General features: G+C 42.3%; 1 protein-coding gene across 3 annotated transcripts in view; it reads left to right on the forward strand.

Moving 5' to 3' along the window:
* Positions 1-467: 467 nt before the first annotated feature.
* The window catches only part of RRAS2 (RAS related 2), a 78,294-nt gene continuing 62,139 nt past the window's right edge, over positions 468-16,622 (forward strand). Inside the window, exon 1 of one of the 3 annotated variants that reach the window (XM_061147249.1) lies at positions 468-623. In XM_061147249.1, coding sequence (XP_061003232.1) covers positions 516-623 — 108 coding nt within the window. In that variant the 5' untranslated portion in view covers positions 468-515. Of the gene's footprint in view, positions 624-1,085; positions 1,108-12,487; positions 12,533-16,622 lie in introns of those variants that run through there. The other 2 variants (XM_061147278.1, XM_061147259.1) reach the window with 2 other exon arrangements.

The raw sequence follows: 16,622 nt of genomic DNA on the forward strand, positions 1-16,622 counted from the left end.
CTTCCAGCTCCCACTCTCTCACACACACCCTCCTCACTCGCACAGGCACACGCGCACACTCCCCGCTCAGTCCAGGAACTGGAGGGGCACACCCGAGGGGGTCTGAGCCCTACGAGCTCAGCTCGCGAATCTCAGTCCGGGCCAGCGCGGCCCCGCCCCGCCCCACCCCCTCATGCATATGCAGCACCTCGGCCCAGCGGCCCGGCCCCCAGACGGCCATTTGTAGCGGCGCTGGAGGCTGCGTTCGGCAGGCGCTGCGAAGTCGTGTGGAGGAGCGCGCCCCCAGGCCGCCGCAGCCCCTCGCCGTTGCGGTCCCCTCGCTTCTCCGCGCCTCGGGCGGGACCCGGCCAGCCCAGGCGCCGCGCTGCCGTCCTGACCGGCCCTCCAGCAGCTCCCGGCGCCCGGGACCCCCGCCCGGCCGCTCGCCCGCAGCCCGCCGGCCGCACACGTCCCCGGAGCCGGGCCTAAGGCGGGCGGCGGCTCGGCGTGGCCGGGCTGGGCTCGGCGGCGTCCCCATGGCCGCGGCCGGCTGGCGGGACGGCTCCGGCCAGGAGAAGTACCGGCTGGTGGTGGTCGGCGGAGGCGGCGTGGGCAAATCGGCGCTCACCATCCAGTTCATCCAGGTACCTGGAGCGGGCCTGCCCAGGGCGCCGGGGCGGCGGCGGCGGCGGGCGGGGGCTCCCGCTACCTGTGGCGGGGCGGCCGCAGGGACCCCGCCCCGGAGGCGCCGCGCAGGCCGGGGGTGGGGGGCGCGGGGCGGCTCTGCCCTCCTGTGCTGCGGTCCGGGCGCCCAGCTCGGCGTCCCGGGAGTCGGGCTTCTCAGGAATGTGTCCGGGAGGGCGGAGCTGGCAGGGTGGGAAGCGCAGATCCACCTTATCGCTCCGGCCGCGGCCCGAGCTCTTAGGGAGAGGCAGCGCCGCCGCGCCGGGCTTCCTGCCGTGAGACCGGGGCGCGGGGCGTAGGGCGTGGGGCTGGAGCCCCGCGCGCTGGGTTTCCAGCCGCCCGGGCCGCCTCCTGCACCGTGGGTGCGATCGCGGTGGCAACTTGGCTCCGCGTGGTCTCCGAGCTTCTCCGCGCGCGCCGAGCCGGAGCTGCCCGCTTCAAGCGGTGTGTTTCTCTTTGTGTGTGTTTGTGCTTTTCTTTTAAGTAATCTCTTAGGTTATATGTCCGGGTGGGAGTGTGTGATAATACTCCAGGGAAATGGTGGCCTCGAGGAAGTTAAGAATGTTCTCCGATAGGGGTGAGACCATTTCCTGGGAATTCCTGGTGCCTTCCTGCCTCTGGCCGTGCCAAGGTGAAGTTTAGGGTGGGCCAGGCTGGGAGATGACCAGCCTAGGCGTCGTGCGTTCTGTGTCAGTCCCAGCCACTGTCTCCCCCACCCCCCCAGCCCTCTGTGGTCGCTGGAGACGGAAAGTCGGCTTGTAAAGGAAAGGGAGGTCGAATTCTTGGTTCTTAGGATTTGCTTGTGGTAGGAGGTTTGAGTGATCTTTTTTGGGACTATTGAAGAGAGAAGCCCCGATATTTCTCTGCTATTGTCAACCTAAAAGGTGTGGCGTGTGCTGGGAGAGAATGAAGGTACCGCGTTGTAACAGGTAACAAAGATACATATCAAGAGCGTTGTGAAAATGCTTTGGTGAAATATACCTGTTTGACCCATTTGCTTTCAGTTGGCATACTTGAATAGCGTATTTCGTCTCGCTTAATGTATATAGTGACATTAAAATACAGAGTTCTGTAACATAAATGTGATTGTTACCTGTCCAGTTGACTAAATGAACAATAATTGCTGTTATACCATTTCAAGGTATTAAAAACTGCTGCTGAAACCTTTGTATCCAGGAAGAGATGTTTATGTAATGAGCATTTACAGTATACTCGTTAGTGGGTTGAAAAAAATTCACACTGAGTAAGAGGTGAGATTGGCTTTAGTATAGGAAGCTGCAGAATCAGAGATGCTGCATGTTATTTCTCCTAGGGTCGGGAGAGACTTTAAGTAACTGCCAAAGCAAAACAATTTATAGTTAACTTTTTTGGGGAGCTGTAGCTAGGGGGAGGTGGGAGGTTGGCTAGGAGAGAGAATAATCCTGGGTTCCTGTATTAATAAATAGCATTACCTAAAAGATTTAGACTACAATATGTCTTTAACTTATGGGGGGGGGGTGGTAATCCATCTCTATTTGAATCTGTACATTAATTATTAAGATATTGGAACTTTTTGTTTTTGGAAATAGTATTAGAAACTATTAAAATGTCAGTAATTTGTTTGCTTAATGATTTTCTAAATTCATTTGTTAAAGAAGCACTTCCTTTATGAATAGTGATGTACCTAGTTACTCTAGATGATTTAACAGAAGTAAAACAGGTGTGAGCTTTGAGTCATGCAGAGTTGAGTGCTGGATTTTGCTGTGTTGTTTATTTACTGGGAGAACATTGCCAATGTATTATTTAGCTTCTCTGAACCTCAATTTTCTTTTCAGTAAAACGGGTCTAATCTCACATTCTTCATAATCCTTTAAATTATGGGAACATCCTTAGCTTCGTATCTAGCGTATAGTATGTGCTCTGTTAATGATGGCTCTTACAAGCTTATGTATACACTTCTGTTAACACATTTAAATGCAAAAAGAGTTCCGAATTGAGGAAAAGTCAGATTGGGAAGGATTGATAAAAGGACTGTGTTGGCGTGATGGTGGAAAGAGAAGGCATGAGGGGGTCGGTCATATGCTAGTTTGGAGAGAGGAGGTAGGCAAGGAGGGGAGGGGGATTGGCCCGTTACTTGGGACCAGTGGAAGGGAGGAACATGGGCTCTGACTTTGAGAAGGCTTTCTGGAGAGGTAGAAGAAGCCAGACCTGGGTGGAGTCTCAGCTCTACCACTTGCTGCCTGTGTAATCTTAGGCAAATTACTTAACCTCTGGGTCTGGGTACGTTAGTTTTTTCCATCTGTAAGTTGGGGAAATACAAAGTACACTTACAGTTCTGAAAATTAACATCTGTCCAGGGCCTGGAACAATGTCTGATGCGTAGTAAGGCTACAAACATTATCATTATTACTATGTTAATCTTAGCTTATGGAGCCAAGGTGACTATCATCTATACTTAATAGAACTGCTATTTATTGTCCACCTCCTGGGAAATTAAAATTCATTGTTACGATGGTCTTGCAGTAGTAATGGAAGGAGAGGAGTCTGCAGAAAGATAATAATCTTAATGGGCGGAAGTCAGTCCTCATTGTAGGTGATCAGGATGACAAATCAGTTTTATTTATTTTATAAGACTCCTGAGATACAACACTGTTTTTTACAGTGTTCACGATGTATTTTTCTATTATATAATCTTAAGTAGAAAAAATATAATGAAAAAAATTGGGAATGAAGAACTTAAATCCCAACTTTCTTTAAATTGTTGCCTTTTATATATAAAGAGGTCTTCCCTGGTGGCTCAGACGGTAAAGCGTCTGTCTGCAATGCAGGAGACCTGGGTTTGATCCCTGGGTTGGGAAGATACCCTGGAGAAGGAAATGGCAGCCCACTCCAGTACTCTTGCCTGGAAAATCTCATGGATGGGGGAGCCGGGTAGGCTACAGTCCATGGGGTCACAGAGAGTCAGACACGACTGAGTGACTTCATTTTCTTTCTTTCTATGCATATAAAGAGCTACAAAATTAGGAAATTAAGACAATAGTTACTTGAGGTGGCTTTTCCTCTTTAAAAAAGAATGCAACACATCATGAAACATCCATGACTAATAATATAAAATACTATTAAGAGTAAATGTGTGTACATGAACTACTTGTTTCTGTTCATAGTTTTCTGAAAGTTCTGTTGGTGAATAGAAGCCCTCGATGATGAGTGGACTTTATAGTTAGATAATGATTTTAACACTGTATAGAGTGAAATGGAGAAGAGAGTTGGCTCTCTGGGTTCTAGGTCTCCTTCCTCAGGTGACTCTGGGGATTCTTTGAGTCTTCTGTAATCTCTTTGGGGCTTTCGTTTCTTCTCCATAAAATGTTGGGCTTGGGTGAACAAATCGCCTCCTCACTTCTGTGTGATATTTAGGTAATGAATGCTGATCCCATTTTGAGTTGGGAAAACTTTATCAGTTGGGAGTTGATTTTCAGAAATAATGGAGTAACCATTGTGGTTTCTGGCAACTCTGAGAAAAGGCCATACATGTTTTTTACACAAAGAGGAATTTCCCAGCCTCTGTTCTTCATTTAGCATCCTTACTTGTTATTCACAGTCTGTCAGATTTTGACCTGACTTCTCAGGTATCAAGCTATAGTCAGCCTTACAGCCTGTTAGCTTGGCCTTGACTCAGATATTGCTTTTTACCTAATGTCTCTTTTGTGCAATCCCCCTCCATTGCTTTTTCCTGGGACAGAGATCTTAGAACTGAGATTTCAAGGCACATGCATTTGTGTTAAAGTTAATTGATCTTGGTAAGTTTAGATTCCTGAATTGCTATTCTGTTGCTACATCTTGAACATGTGCCCTGCAATTGGAAGTCACTTAAAGTAACGTTTATCTAAGAATTTGAAATTATACTGTGGATGGCATTGCAGACTTGATGGACATGAGTTTGAGTAAGCGCTGGGAGTTGGTGATGGACAGAGAAGTCTGGCATGCTGCAGTCCATGGGATCGCAGAGTTGGACACGACTGTGTGACTGAACTGAACTGTGGACTTATCTTTTAGTGTGAAAACTACTATTTTACATTTTCAGAGTAGTTTACAAATGAATTCTTAGCGTTGAAAAATAAGGTACCCCTCCTAGTGGTGGTTTACATACTAGAGATTTCCTCATTTTGTTAGGATGAAATGGTTCTGTTGGCAGTTCCTAGATATACATGCTAGGCACTCAAGAAAGAACACCTTCTTTTAGAGAATGACTGCTTTTGTTAGAGGAGAAATTCTAACCCAGAGAGTCTTAAAACTCATTCTTCTCACTCATTTCTAACCTGTGTGTGTATGTGTGTGTGTGTGTATGTGTGCAGATGTGCGCAAGCCTGTGTCTTGTCTTCGAATGGGACGTTGAAGGGGTTTAGTGGGGATACTTCTGTTGAGTAGGTTAAGAATTCTGCTGTCCCTTGGTATAGTACCATTCGAAGGCAAAATGATGACAGGCAGCTGCCTACTTGAATGGGGTTTTTAGTTCATCTGTTTTATTGAAATGTTAAGGGTCTTTCCTAAGGTTTAAAATGAAAGTAGCCTGTTTAATTCGGTGAGGAAAATAAATTGGTAAAGTGAGGAGGGAGTGCAGAAGGAAACTTTCTTGAAGCTGTATTATTTAAAAATTTTTTAAAGATTTCTTTTTCAAATCATCTCACAAAAAAGAAACAGATTTTGTGATGCTACATGAACTTGTTAATTCATTTCTTTTTTTTTTTTCTTTTGGTTAGGAAAAATAGTCTCTTAGGGTATTTGTTTCTTTTTGAAAAGTGATAGTGAGTAAAAGACTTTGACTCTACTTGTAAACAACATAGAGTTAATTGTCACTGAATTTTCTTGAATGACCTTGATCTTGAATTAATTTGGCTAGAGCCACCCAGCCTGGGGTTGAGATTGAAACTTCAAGTAATGTCCTTGGTAGGCTTTTGATTTACTTCTGTTTCTCAAAGAAAAATGTCTCTCAGGCCTTTATGAAAAAGACGATGTGTATACCTTTACTCACATATTTTCTGTGTAGTTCTGAAAGAAGCAAAGAACTGTGACTAAAATTGTGCTACTGGAGTTACTTGTAAATTATATTTTAGTTTCAGCATTTTGTAAAAGCAATATGATTGTTTATTGGTTATGTAACAAATAGTTTAATTAAAATATATTTACAGATTTGTAAATGTTCAGTACTGGATGTATGGATATACATTGCCAACATGATAGCTGATGTTGCTTTTTAAAAAATCTTTACCCAGTTTTCCCAAATGCTACCATTTTACCATATTTGTTTTATTCCTCCCAAATAAACAGTTTTTTCCTGAATCATCTGAGTGTAAGTTGAAGACAATGCCCCTTTATTTTTAAATACTTCCATGTATATTTCATAAATGCAAGAGCACTTGTTTATAAACATAGTTATAACCTAAATCAGAAATTAATATTGATGTATTTTTAATGTAATATGCAGAACTTTTTTAGATTTTGCCAATTATCCAAATAGTGCCCTTTATAGCAAAAGAAAAATCTCAGATTGTGCAGTACATTTTGTTTCCGTGTCTTTAATTTGGAACAGTTCTTTCATCTTTATTTTTAAAAGGTTTGTTTGGCCGCATCTGGTCTTGGTTGCAGCACGTATTGATCTGTGTTCCATCATGCGGGGTCTTTTGTTGCAGCGCAGGTTCTCTGGTTGTCTTGAGGGCTCCGGAGTGTGATGGCTCAGTAGTTGGGGTGTGTAGGCTTAGTTGCTCCATGGCAGGTGGAGTCTTAGTTCCCTGGCCGGGGATTGAACCCATGTCCCCTTGCATTGCAAGGCAGATTCTTAACCACTGGACCACCAAGGAAGTACCAAGTCTTTGTGTTTTATGACATGGACATTTTTGAATACACGTTAGTTATTTATAGAGTTCCTTCAGTTTGAATTTGTTTCTTCACGGTAGATTCGTTTTGGGTGCAGGAATAGCAGAGGTGTGTTCTCAGTGCATTATATCAGGAGATGTAATCAAGGTCCAGTTGATTTGACTGGATGCTATAGTTGATTTGACAGCCTAGCTCCCAAATCTACAAATTTACCCTGGAAATGTACTTCCAGTAGTATTCAAATATAAGTGCATGGGGCCACAACACTGTGATTTAAAAAATTAGAAGCAGCCTACAGGATAGAGAGGGGTTGAATAGAATATGGTACATTCACCCATTGGAGCATTCTGCAGCTATGAAAAGAACTGATGGGAAATGCATTCCAGGATAAATTGTTCAGTGAAAAATACAAAGTACAAAGGTATTTACTGTATTTGTGATATATTACTTTTAGTGTAGGAAAGAAGAGGAAATAAAATAACAAACGTGTTTACTGATTGGGACAGAAAAGCACAGAAATGGGTAAATCAGAGGTTAAAGAGATGACTGGTTAGCTCTGCGTGTGGGTAGGGATGAGGGGAAAGGGATTGAGGGCCTCTTCTGAGGATCCTTTTCTGACACATGGAACCATGTTTAAGGTTTCACACAGTATATAAACAGCAAACACCAATAAAATCAAAGGTGGAATACTAACAAAACAAATACACTGAACCTTATTTCAAATGACTAACATAACCACATTGGAGGAAAAGGAAAAAAAAGTAATGTAACTTTTGAACCCAGCGTTTGGACTATGGCCTCAGGATAAAGACGAACTCTAAACAAACAGTGAGCTGTGGTTAATAGGCCTTCCCCCGCCATCTCCGTAGCAGCAGCATAGGGTTTGCAATTCTGAAACAGTTTTCTGTACTAGGATTAAGTAGATAAATAAATGTATTGTGGAAAATGGGAGCCAAGTTCCTCACAGCCAAAGAAGGGAATTATAAGTGTGGAAAGGGTGAAGGCCAGGAAGCACTCGATGCAAAGGTGGAATTGAGGACACTGGCATAAAATTGTTAGGGGAAGCACCCTGACTGAAACCACCCACCCTGACCAGACACCATAATAACCATTTGCGTGAGTTATTTTATGACAGGAGGTCCTGGTAAGGAACACAAAACTAACGAGGCACCACCAGCCAGAAGAGTCCAGGAAAGGTCAGGAGGAGACAGCACGTGTCCGACCACCTCCCAGAATCCTTCCAGCTGGCATCCAGCTAGGCTGAGCAGTGTGTGCACCACCAGGAAGGACTGAGTCAGTGACCAGACACAGAAAACCCGGAGGCTGATCCCATCACCGTAAAGCCCGCCTGGCAGAGCAGTTCTCCTGGCTTCCTGTGTCTCTTACTGCTCTGCCCAGGTGCCCCTTCCCAGTAACGTCTCTTGCTTTGTCAGCACGTGTGTCTCCTTGGACAGCTCATTTCCAAGTGTTAGACAAGAGCCCACTCTTGGGCCCTGGAAGTGGTGCCCCATCTTAGAACAGAACTCATAGTTTAAAAAGTTATACTAAGATATAGAAATAGGTGTGTGTGGCTGCTCATACACACGTCTATACATCTTTTTTCCAGCTATGTCTGCTGAGAGTACATAGAAACAATAACCCCCTATTAGCAGTGAGAACACTCAATGCCAGATCTTGGGTGCTAAATACCATTCTTTACTAAAAGGAACCTTGGAGAAATGACATCCCTGGGCTGGGGCAGGGAAAAGTAGAAGATGAACTTGGAGCATCTTTACCAGCCAGGAAATAAAGAGGTGCTCAGTGTCAGTTACAAGTTGTCTCTTGCTAAGAGCATTGCCGGTGACTGAACAGCAAGGGCGTTTGCCATCTGCCCTGTGGAGATTGAACCCTGTGTTCCTGCGGCTGTTTAGCTTCAACAGCAGCATATTGAAAAGCAGAGACATTACTTTGTCAACAAAGGTCTGTCTAGTCAAGGCTATGGTTTTTCCAGTAGTCACGTAGGGATGTGAGAGTTGGACTATAAAGAAAACTGAGCACCAAAGAATTAATGCTTTTGCACTGTGGTGTTGGAGAAGACTCTTGAGAGTCCCTTGGACTGCAAGGAGATCCAACCAGTCCATCCTAAAGGAGATCAGTCCTGGGTGTTCATTGGTAGGACTGATGTTGAAGCTGAAACTCCAGTACTTTGGCCACCTGATGCGAAGAGCTGACTCATTTGAAAAGACTCTGATGCTGGGAAAGATTGAGGGCAGGAGAAGAAGGGGACGACAGAGGATGAGATGGTTGGATGGCATCACCGACTCAATGGACATGGGTTTGGGTGAACTCCAGGAGTTGGTGATGGACAGGGAGGCCTGGTGTGCTGTGGTTCATGGGGTCGCAAAGAGTCAGACACGATTGAGCAACTGAACTGAACTGAGGGAGTTCAGATGGAATGAAGTACTCTGTGTCCAGGAAATCTTGTGGGATAAGTCTTTAGATAGTTGGATACTTTGAGGAACTGATTTTATGATCCCAGTCCTTGTATCTCCTCATATCTAGAAAAGCACTAAATCACTTCATTGATGACATAAGATCCTTGTGACTAGCAGAAAACCTTTTGTAAAATGAGTGCTTAATGGTATGGAACTCCTGCTTCACCCAAACTTTATATATTGGCCTTCCCCCACTGCCTGTTTGGAGCAGTCTCTCAGAGCTATGTGAGGAGCTGCCTTCTGGGGGCAGTTCCCATTTTGCCGTAAATAAAACTTGACTTGCAGCTCTCAAGTTGTGCATCTTTTTTAGTCGACATGAGAAAACAAAATGGTGGCGGTGTGTCATAGAGACAGAGCCAGCCTGGAAGAAGGCCCACTGGCTAACACTGGGATAAGCTTCCCAGGTGGTGCTAGTGGTAAAGAATCCGCCTGGCGATGCAGGAGATGTAAGACACCTGGGTTTGATCCCTGGGTCGGAAAGATCCCCTGGAGGAGGGCATGGCCACCTGCTTCCAGTATTCTTGCCTGGAGAATCCCATGGACAGAGGAGCCTGGCAGGCTGTGGCCCATGGGGTCACAAAGAGTCAGACATGACTAAAGTGACATGCAACTCTGGGATAGGCTCATCATCAAAATAATGATAGTAATTGATTATTGCCCATAAAGAAAGAATCCATAGGGATAAATAAATTAAGGAGGAAGGGAGGTTCTTCCTTAGATTTGATGAGTAAACATAGAGGAAATAGTGGAATTAGAAAATCAACATTTGGCAGTCAAACAGCTGATTTAAGTAAGAATCATAAATGGATTTAAAAGTAGTGGGTAAAAGTTTGAGAGTAGCTGGATATTAACATAGTCTGAAGTATCTGCCCCTAAGGTATTGTTAATTATCAAGGGGAAAAGATCCACATGGAAGAGACCTGCCTGATACCTAGACCGAAGTGATCTGAGTTAACAGTTTTGACATTGCTTTAGGTAAAGATAATGAGCAGACTTTTATTCACTTATGCTAGTGAGATCTGGTCTTCACAGTTATACCTTAGCTAGTCTCTGATTGAAAATAAGCCTAAAGGAACCACATTGAGGCAAAAAGGGGACCAACTTTCTCTCTAAGGAGAAAATTTTTGCTTAATTTTAATTTTATAGGCAGATGCCTTTTGAGGAAAAGGTTGATAGTTAAGCCAGTACAGATTTTGGCCATGATTTTAGCATGATATCCTCCCTTTGGAGAAGGAAATGGCAACCCACTCCAGTGTTCTTGCCTGCAGAATTCCATGGACAGAGGAGCCCGGTGGGCTATACTCTACATGGTCACAAAGAGCCGGACACGGTTGAGTAACTAACACATTCTGATGCATATTATGCTTGGAGAACCACTCGTCTAAATCATAGGGAACAGAAGGTGGAAGCCACTCTGTCTCACCCACACCCGGACCAGCACAGCAGCCTCCTTGCCACTTACTGAGCTTTCCTAAGTATGTTCGGTGTTTGCACCATCAGCTAGTGGCAGCTCTTGCACCCAGGGGGTCCCCGGAAGTTGAACCGTTTCCTCTTCCTTGGGGCACTGCACGTCCTCATCTAAGTCATCTGGGTCTGAGTCCCCCTCATTGTCGTGGGCGTCCTCGGCCTCCTCTCCCCCTGACTCAAGCACCTCACCATTCAGGGCCAGCCCTCCTTCCTGCCCCCCTGAGCCTTCCAGATCCTGGCTCAGGTCTGCCTGTGTCTCTCGACTGCCCAAATGGGTGGTATCCTTCTCTGGAAAGAACAAATAACCCGCCATCAGACCAGCGGCTTCCTTGGTAGCTCAGACGGTAAAGTGTCTGCCTACAATGCGGGAGACTTGGGTTCACTCCCTGGGTCAGGAAGATCCCCAGGAGAAGGAAATGGCAACCCACTCCAGTATTCATGCCTGGGAAATCCCGTGGACAGAGGACCCTGGTAGGCTACAGTACATGGGGTTGCAAAGTGTCGCACACAACTGAGTGACTTCACTTCATCCTCCCCTTGTGCTGATCTTGCCTTTTGCTATGTAGATTTTCCTCCCTTGTGTTGTGTGGTGGATTTGAAAAATGGATTCTTTCTTTCCCCCTCTTCCCCACCCCCCCCACACTACTTGGATATACCTTAAAATTATTCATATTCTTAAACATTTAATTAGAATAATTGTCTTATTTCTAGTTGTAGAAAATGAGGAATTTGGCAGTTTTGTTTGCTGTTTTCACTCACCCTTTATATAAATTTAGTGTCCTTAAAGTAACCAAAAGTATGTGTGATTGCACTGTTTTAAGAGATTGTTTTTTGTCTTTTGCATTTGATTTTGTTATTGTAATAGTAAATATTGTTGTTGTTCAGTCGCTCAGTTGTGTCCAACTCTTAGTGACCCCATGGACGGCAGCCTGCCAGGCTTCCCTGTTCTTCACCATCTTCTGGAGCTTGATCAAACTTATGTCCATTGAGTCAGTGATGCCATCCAACCATCTTGCCCTCTCCTTTCTCATTAGGAATTGTTGCTTTTATTTGACATTTCTTATTGCATTTTATTTGCCATTCTAATTTCAGCCCTAACAAGCAATCCTCATGAACAGCTGATTTTTATTTTGAATTGTTATTTAGAGAACACTTTCAAGTACTTTTAAAATTTAATTTTAAGATTAACTTTAAATTAATTTTTAAGATTTAATTTTAATATTAAAATTTTACTTTTGCATGATAAATAATGAGTATAAAATCATTGGGTCCTAAAATGTTTTGTATTGAAACAGTTGGAGGTACTGCTTTACTTATCTTTCATGTCTTTGCTTTTATCTCACTAGCCTCAAGTTTCCATTCTGCAGGAATAACTTGTTTTCTATTTGTATGCTTGTAGCCTTCTTTTATCATTGGAAATGAAAACATTTGTCAGGATATGACTGGAAGTTTTTCTCTGTTCACTGATTTTCCCTGAGAAATGATGAAACATTCTTAGGTCTGGGAAGGTTTTCTTCTTCATTTTTGAAGTCATTTTCTCAATTATCTTCTGAAATATCTATTTGTGCATTGATTCTTTGAAATCATTGTTTCATATTAAGTTAATCAATGAAAAGGCTAAGATAGTCTGTCTCCCTTCAAAAATTTGTCAAATATGCCTTCTGTATCATTGAAATTTTTTGATGTCAGATCGAAGTACTCTCTTAAACAGATATAATAACCTTGATATTTCAGTCTAATGGTGATCAGTGGTGATGTTCTTTTGTCTTTTTTTAAGGCCACAAAACTGATATTTTTAAAGCTTGGTACTGCTTAAAGAAAAAGTTCTTGCCAGGGAAGGGTATTTTCTTGAGTGGCAGAATGTGTTTTTTAAATTTATTCTCTTATGATGAGTTGACCTTAGTCATTCTTGGTGTTGGAAGTAAAGAACTGACTTTGATCTCTTTGCTTTTCAGGGGACTCTCAAGAGTCTTCTCCAGCACCACAATTCAAAAGCATCAGTTCTTCAGCGCTCAGCCTTGTTTGTGGTCTAACTCTCATATTCATACATGACTACTGGAAAAACAATAGCTTTGACTGTATGTACCTTTGTCGGCAAAGTAATGTCTCTGCTTTATAATACACTGTTTAGGTTTGTCATAGCTTTCTTTTCTTTTTTTCATTTTCACTTCATTTCGTTTTTTTTTTTTTTTGGAGAATTAGGGATGGTTAAGAGGATAGTTCTCAAGTTTATTAATACTAAAATTTAAGCTTTCTGCGTTGCAGCAAGTAGAAGAAGCTTTCAAAGATAGGGGAGTGTGTGTGTCTGTGTGTGAAGTTGTAAAATGCATATCAAGGCAAAGGTTTTTCTTGTTGTAGGTACAGAAATCAGTACGGCCTAGACTCAAAAGCTGTGGTGCTTGCTTCAGTGTGTGTGTGTGTGTGTGGGGTGGCGGGGGGGGGGGGGGCCAGGGGCGGCAGCATGTGTGTATGTAACCGGAAATATGCTTATTTTGTGTTGTATTCTGTATAGATTTTTTCCCAGTATTTCATACATAAACTTCTTTTATGCTTTCTCCTTTCTTATTTCTTTATTGGCTGTTCTGGGTCTGTGTTGCTGCATGAAGGCTTTCTCTAGCTGTGCCCAGTGGGGCCTGCTCTCTGGTTGTGCTGCACAGCCTTCCCATTGTGGTGGCTTCTTAGCTGCGGAGCACAGGCTCGAGGCTCGCCGGCTGCAGCCGTTGTGGCGTGCACAGGTTCTGGAGTGCAGGCTCCGTAGTTGTGGCACATGAGCTTAATTGCCCCATGGCATGTGGAATCTTCCTGGACCAGAGATCAAACCTGTGTCTCCTACATTGGCAGTCAGATGTTTAACCACTGGACTACCAGGGAAGTCCTTCTTTCTTTAAAAAATGAGAATAATTGCTATTTATTTCTTACAGTACTGCTTTAAGTAACGTTACTCTGCTATAATTTATATTTTTAAATGTATTAAAAGATTCCTAGTAAGAGGTTTTCTAGAATGTTTCTTATATTACCATCATCATAAAGTCTGTAGTATCCTTAATGACTTTTGAAAAGGCATTATAAGACTGATTTTGCATTGTTTTTTGAAATGAAATCTTGTGCTTTTTATGAATTCTTAGATAATTTTAACTTCAGGTTGCTGCTGCTGCTGCTGCTAAGTCGCTTCAGTCGTGTCCGACTCTCTGCAACCCCACAGATGGCAGCCCACCAAGGCTCCCTATCCCTTAATTTTGATGTGATTTAAATTTGGGGAAGGAATGAGTGGCTCTCTTTGTAAATTCCTAGCTTTGTTGGGCTATGGTCAAAGAATGTGACCTGTAAATTCCCTGTTTTGGAACATTAAGACAAACATGCCGTTGATTTTTGTAAATATTCCAAGAACATGAGAGAAGAATATTTGTAGCTTGTAAGGTGCAAGGTTTTACATAAATCTGTTCAACTAGAATTTCTTGATTGTATTATTCAAATCTTCTGTATCCTTTTTTCTTGAGTATTCTGTGAAACTCTGAAATACATTTATTAAATTTCCCACGAAGACTATGTTTTAATTTTTTCCTTGCATTTCTAATTTTGCTTTATTTTGATGTCATTATTTGGTATATAAAGTGTTAATAATGATTACATCTTTCTTATAAGTAAATAGTATCAGTCTTGTGCCAAGTTTTACTTTGAATGTCAGCTTATAGTATTAATGTTGCCATTTTGGATTTTTGTTTGTATGCATTTATTTCATTTATATTTGCTGTTTTTTTGGTGGCCATTTTATGATTGTTATTCAGTTGCTAAGTCATGTCTGACTCTTTGTGAGCCCAAGGACTGCAACATGCCAGGATTCCCTGTCCTTCACTATCTCCTGGAGTTTTCTCAGATTCATGTCCAGTGAGTTGATTATCCTATCTAACCATCTAATGGTGGCTCAGTGGTAACGAATCCACTTGCAGTGCAGGAAAATGGGTTCGATCCCTGGGTTGGGAAGATCCCTAAACAAGGAAATGACAGCCCGCTCAAATATTCTTGCCTTGAGAATCCCATGGAGAGAGGAGCCTGGCTGACTACAGTCCATGGGGTCGCAGAGAGTCTGACATGACCAAAGCGACTTCGCATATCTAATCCACTGCCACCCCCCTTCTCCTTTTGCCTTTCCCAGCATCTTTTGCTTTCAATCTTTTCCAGTGAGTTGACTCTTTGCATCAGGTGGCCAAAGCATTGGAGCTTCAGCTTCAGCATCAGTCCTTCCAATGAATGTTCAGGGTTGATTTCCTTTAGGATGGACTGGTTTGATCTCTTTGCATTCCAAAGAAAGTGAAAGTAAAGTTGCTCAGTCCTGTCCAACTCTTTGTGACCCCCACGGACTGTAGCCTACCAGGCTTCTCTGTCCGTGGGATTTTGCTGGCAAGAATACTGGAGTAGGTTGCCATTTCCTTCTCCAGAAAGTAATATGTAATGTGATACTTAAAAATCAAACCTGAGGTCCTTGTCTCTTAGTGGAATTCACCCCATTCACATTTATTGTATGACATGGTTATGTTATCTGTGAAATGATCTAGGTAAATTAGTTTTGATCCTTATTCTTTTTATACTCTTTGCTTTTAACCTTTTTTTTGCAGGCTTAATTTTGTTTCTATTACTTTATTTCCCCTGCATTGAGAGTGAAAAATCAGGGATCATTTTTAAATGTAGAGGTTGTTTCTGAGAAACTTATTCCTTGTGATTGTCTTCATCATAGTCATTAGTAATCTGTGAGATTAAACAACGCAGCTGCCAACTTTTTCTTTTTTAAAAAAGATGTCCTGAACCTGGAAAAATTCTTACTGCTTATCTGAGAACAGACAGTTTGATATAAAGAATCCTTGCCAGTTAAGACATTTCTTTAGATCTTGGTTTAGCCACTATCTGGCTGTTAGATAAGATAACCATTCTGTGTCTGATTCATTTTGGCATTATTCTTTTAAACTCTATAAACACTGGAATGTTCACAAGGAAAACAAGTGTTTTGGTAGGGAAATTTTATAAATTTGGAATTTTTCCCTGAACGTCTGACCGTTGGTTGTATTTGTAAATCTTATTTTTCATATTTAGAGTGTCATAGACCAGGAATAACTTTGTTACATAGAAGTAGGCATATGTATGTGTGTGCTTAGTCGCTGTATCATGTCTGACTCTTTGCAACCCAGTGGACTGTAGCCCGCCAGGCTCCTCTGTCCTTGGGGATTCTCCAGGCAAGACTACTGGACTGGGTTGCCATGCCCTCCTCCAGGGGATCTTCCCAGTCCAAGGATTGAACTCAGTTCTCCCTCATTACAGGTGGATTCTTTACTGTCTGAGCCACTAGGGAAACCCAGGCATATAGCAGAATATTTATTAGTATTTATTAGTTGCAAATATTGGGTCTTGAGCAGGATGTAATAAATTGTTGGAAAAAGGAGATATTAGGAAAGATGAGTTGTATTTATTATGGTTTTGTAACCACTGGTCACTAAAGAGGCTGTAGAAATAAACTGTTTTCGATTTTGGGTTTCAAAGTTTCTCTGAAATTAAAAGACTACATGTGACATATACACATTTGAGCTTTAGAATTTTAGTAGTTGATCCATAGCATTCAGTTTTATTGAAAATAATCTTTGTCTTGAGAAGATTTCCTATTTTAATTTCTCTCTGGAAATTCTGACTCAGGAAATGTAAAACAACTTGAGAGTAAGATCTTAAAGATTTATTACTTTTGTCTTGTTTCCTGGTGAGTTTTCTCTTAATGCTTTGGTTAAATGATACATGTGGTTGAGATTACAAGAGTCAGCAATTTGTTAGCTGAAAGGAAAAGAACAGTAAGCAAGGAGTTGAGTCAAACTGCAAAGGAATATTTATGATAGATATAACTAAGTTTCAAAAATCTTGTGGAACAGATATGTAAGTATTTGTGATTTTTGTCTCTTTTGCCTCTTGCTTCTGAAGTTAGGTCAGTTAAATAAGGTAGGGAAATTCACCTTATGCATGTATATGCATGTGCACAAGCATGCACAGGTGTGTATCTTAAACTGAGAAAGGAGTGAATTTAGAGAAGGGTTCATTGTTGTTGGAATCAAAAAATGAAGGTAAAATTTAAAACAAAGTTATAAGTCTGTGATAATTCAATGACTTGAATAATAATAGTAACTTGAGTACTGC

Source organism: Dama dama, chromosome 1 (genome assembly GCF_033118175.1).
Source record: "Dama dama isolate Ldn47 chromosome 1, ASM3311817v1, whole genome shotgun sequence".
Lineage (NCBI taxonomy): Eukaryota > Metazoa > Chordata > Mammalia > Artiodactyla > Cervidae > Dama > Dama dama.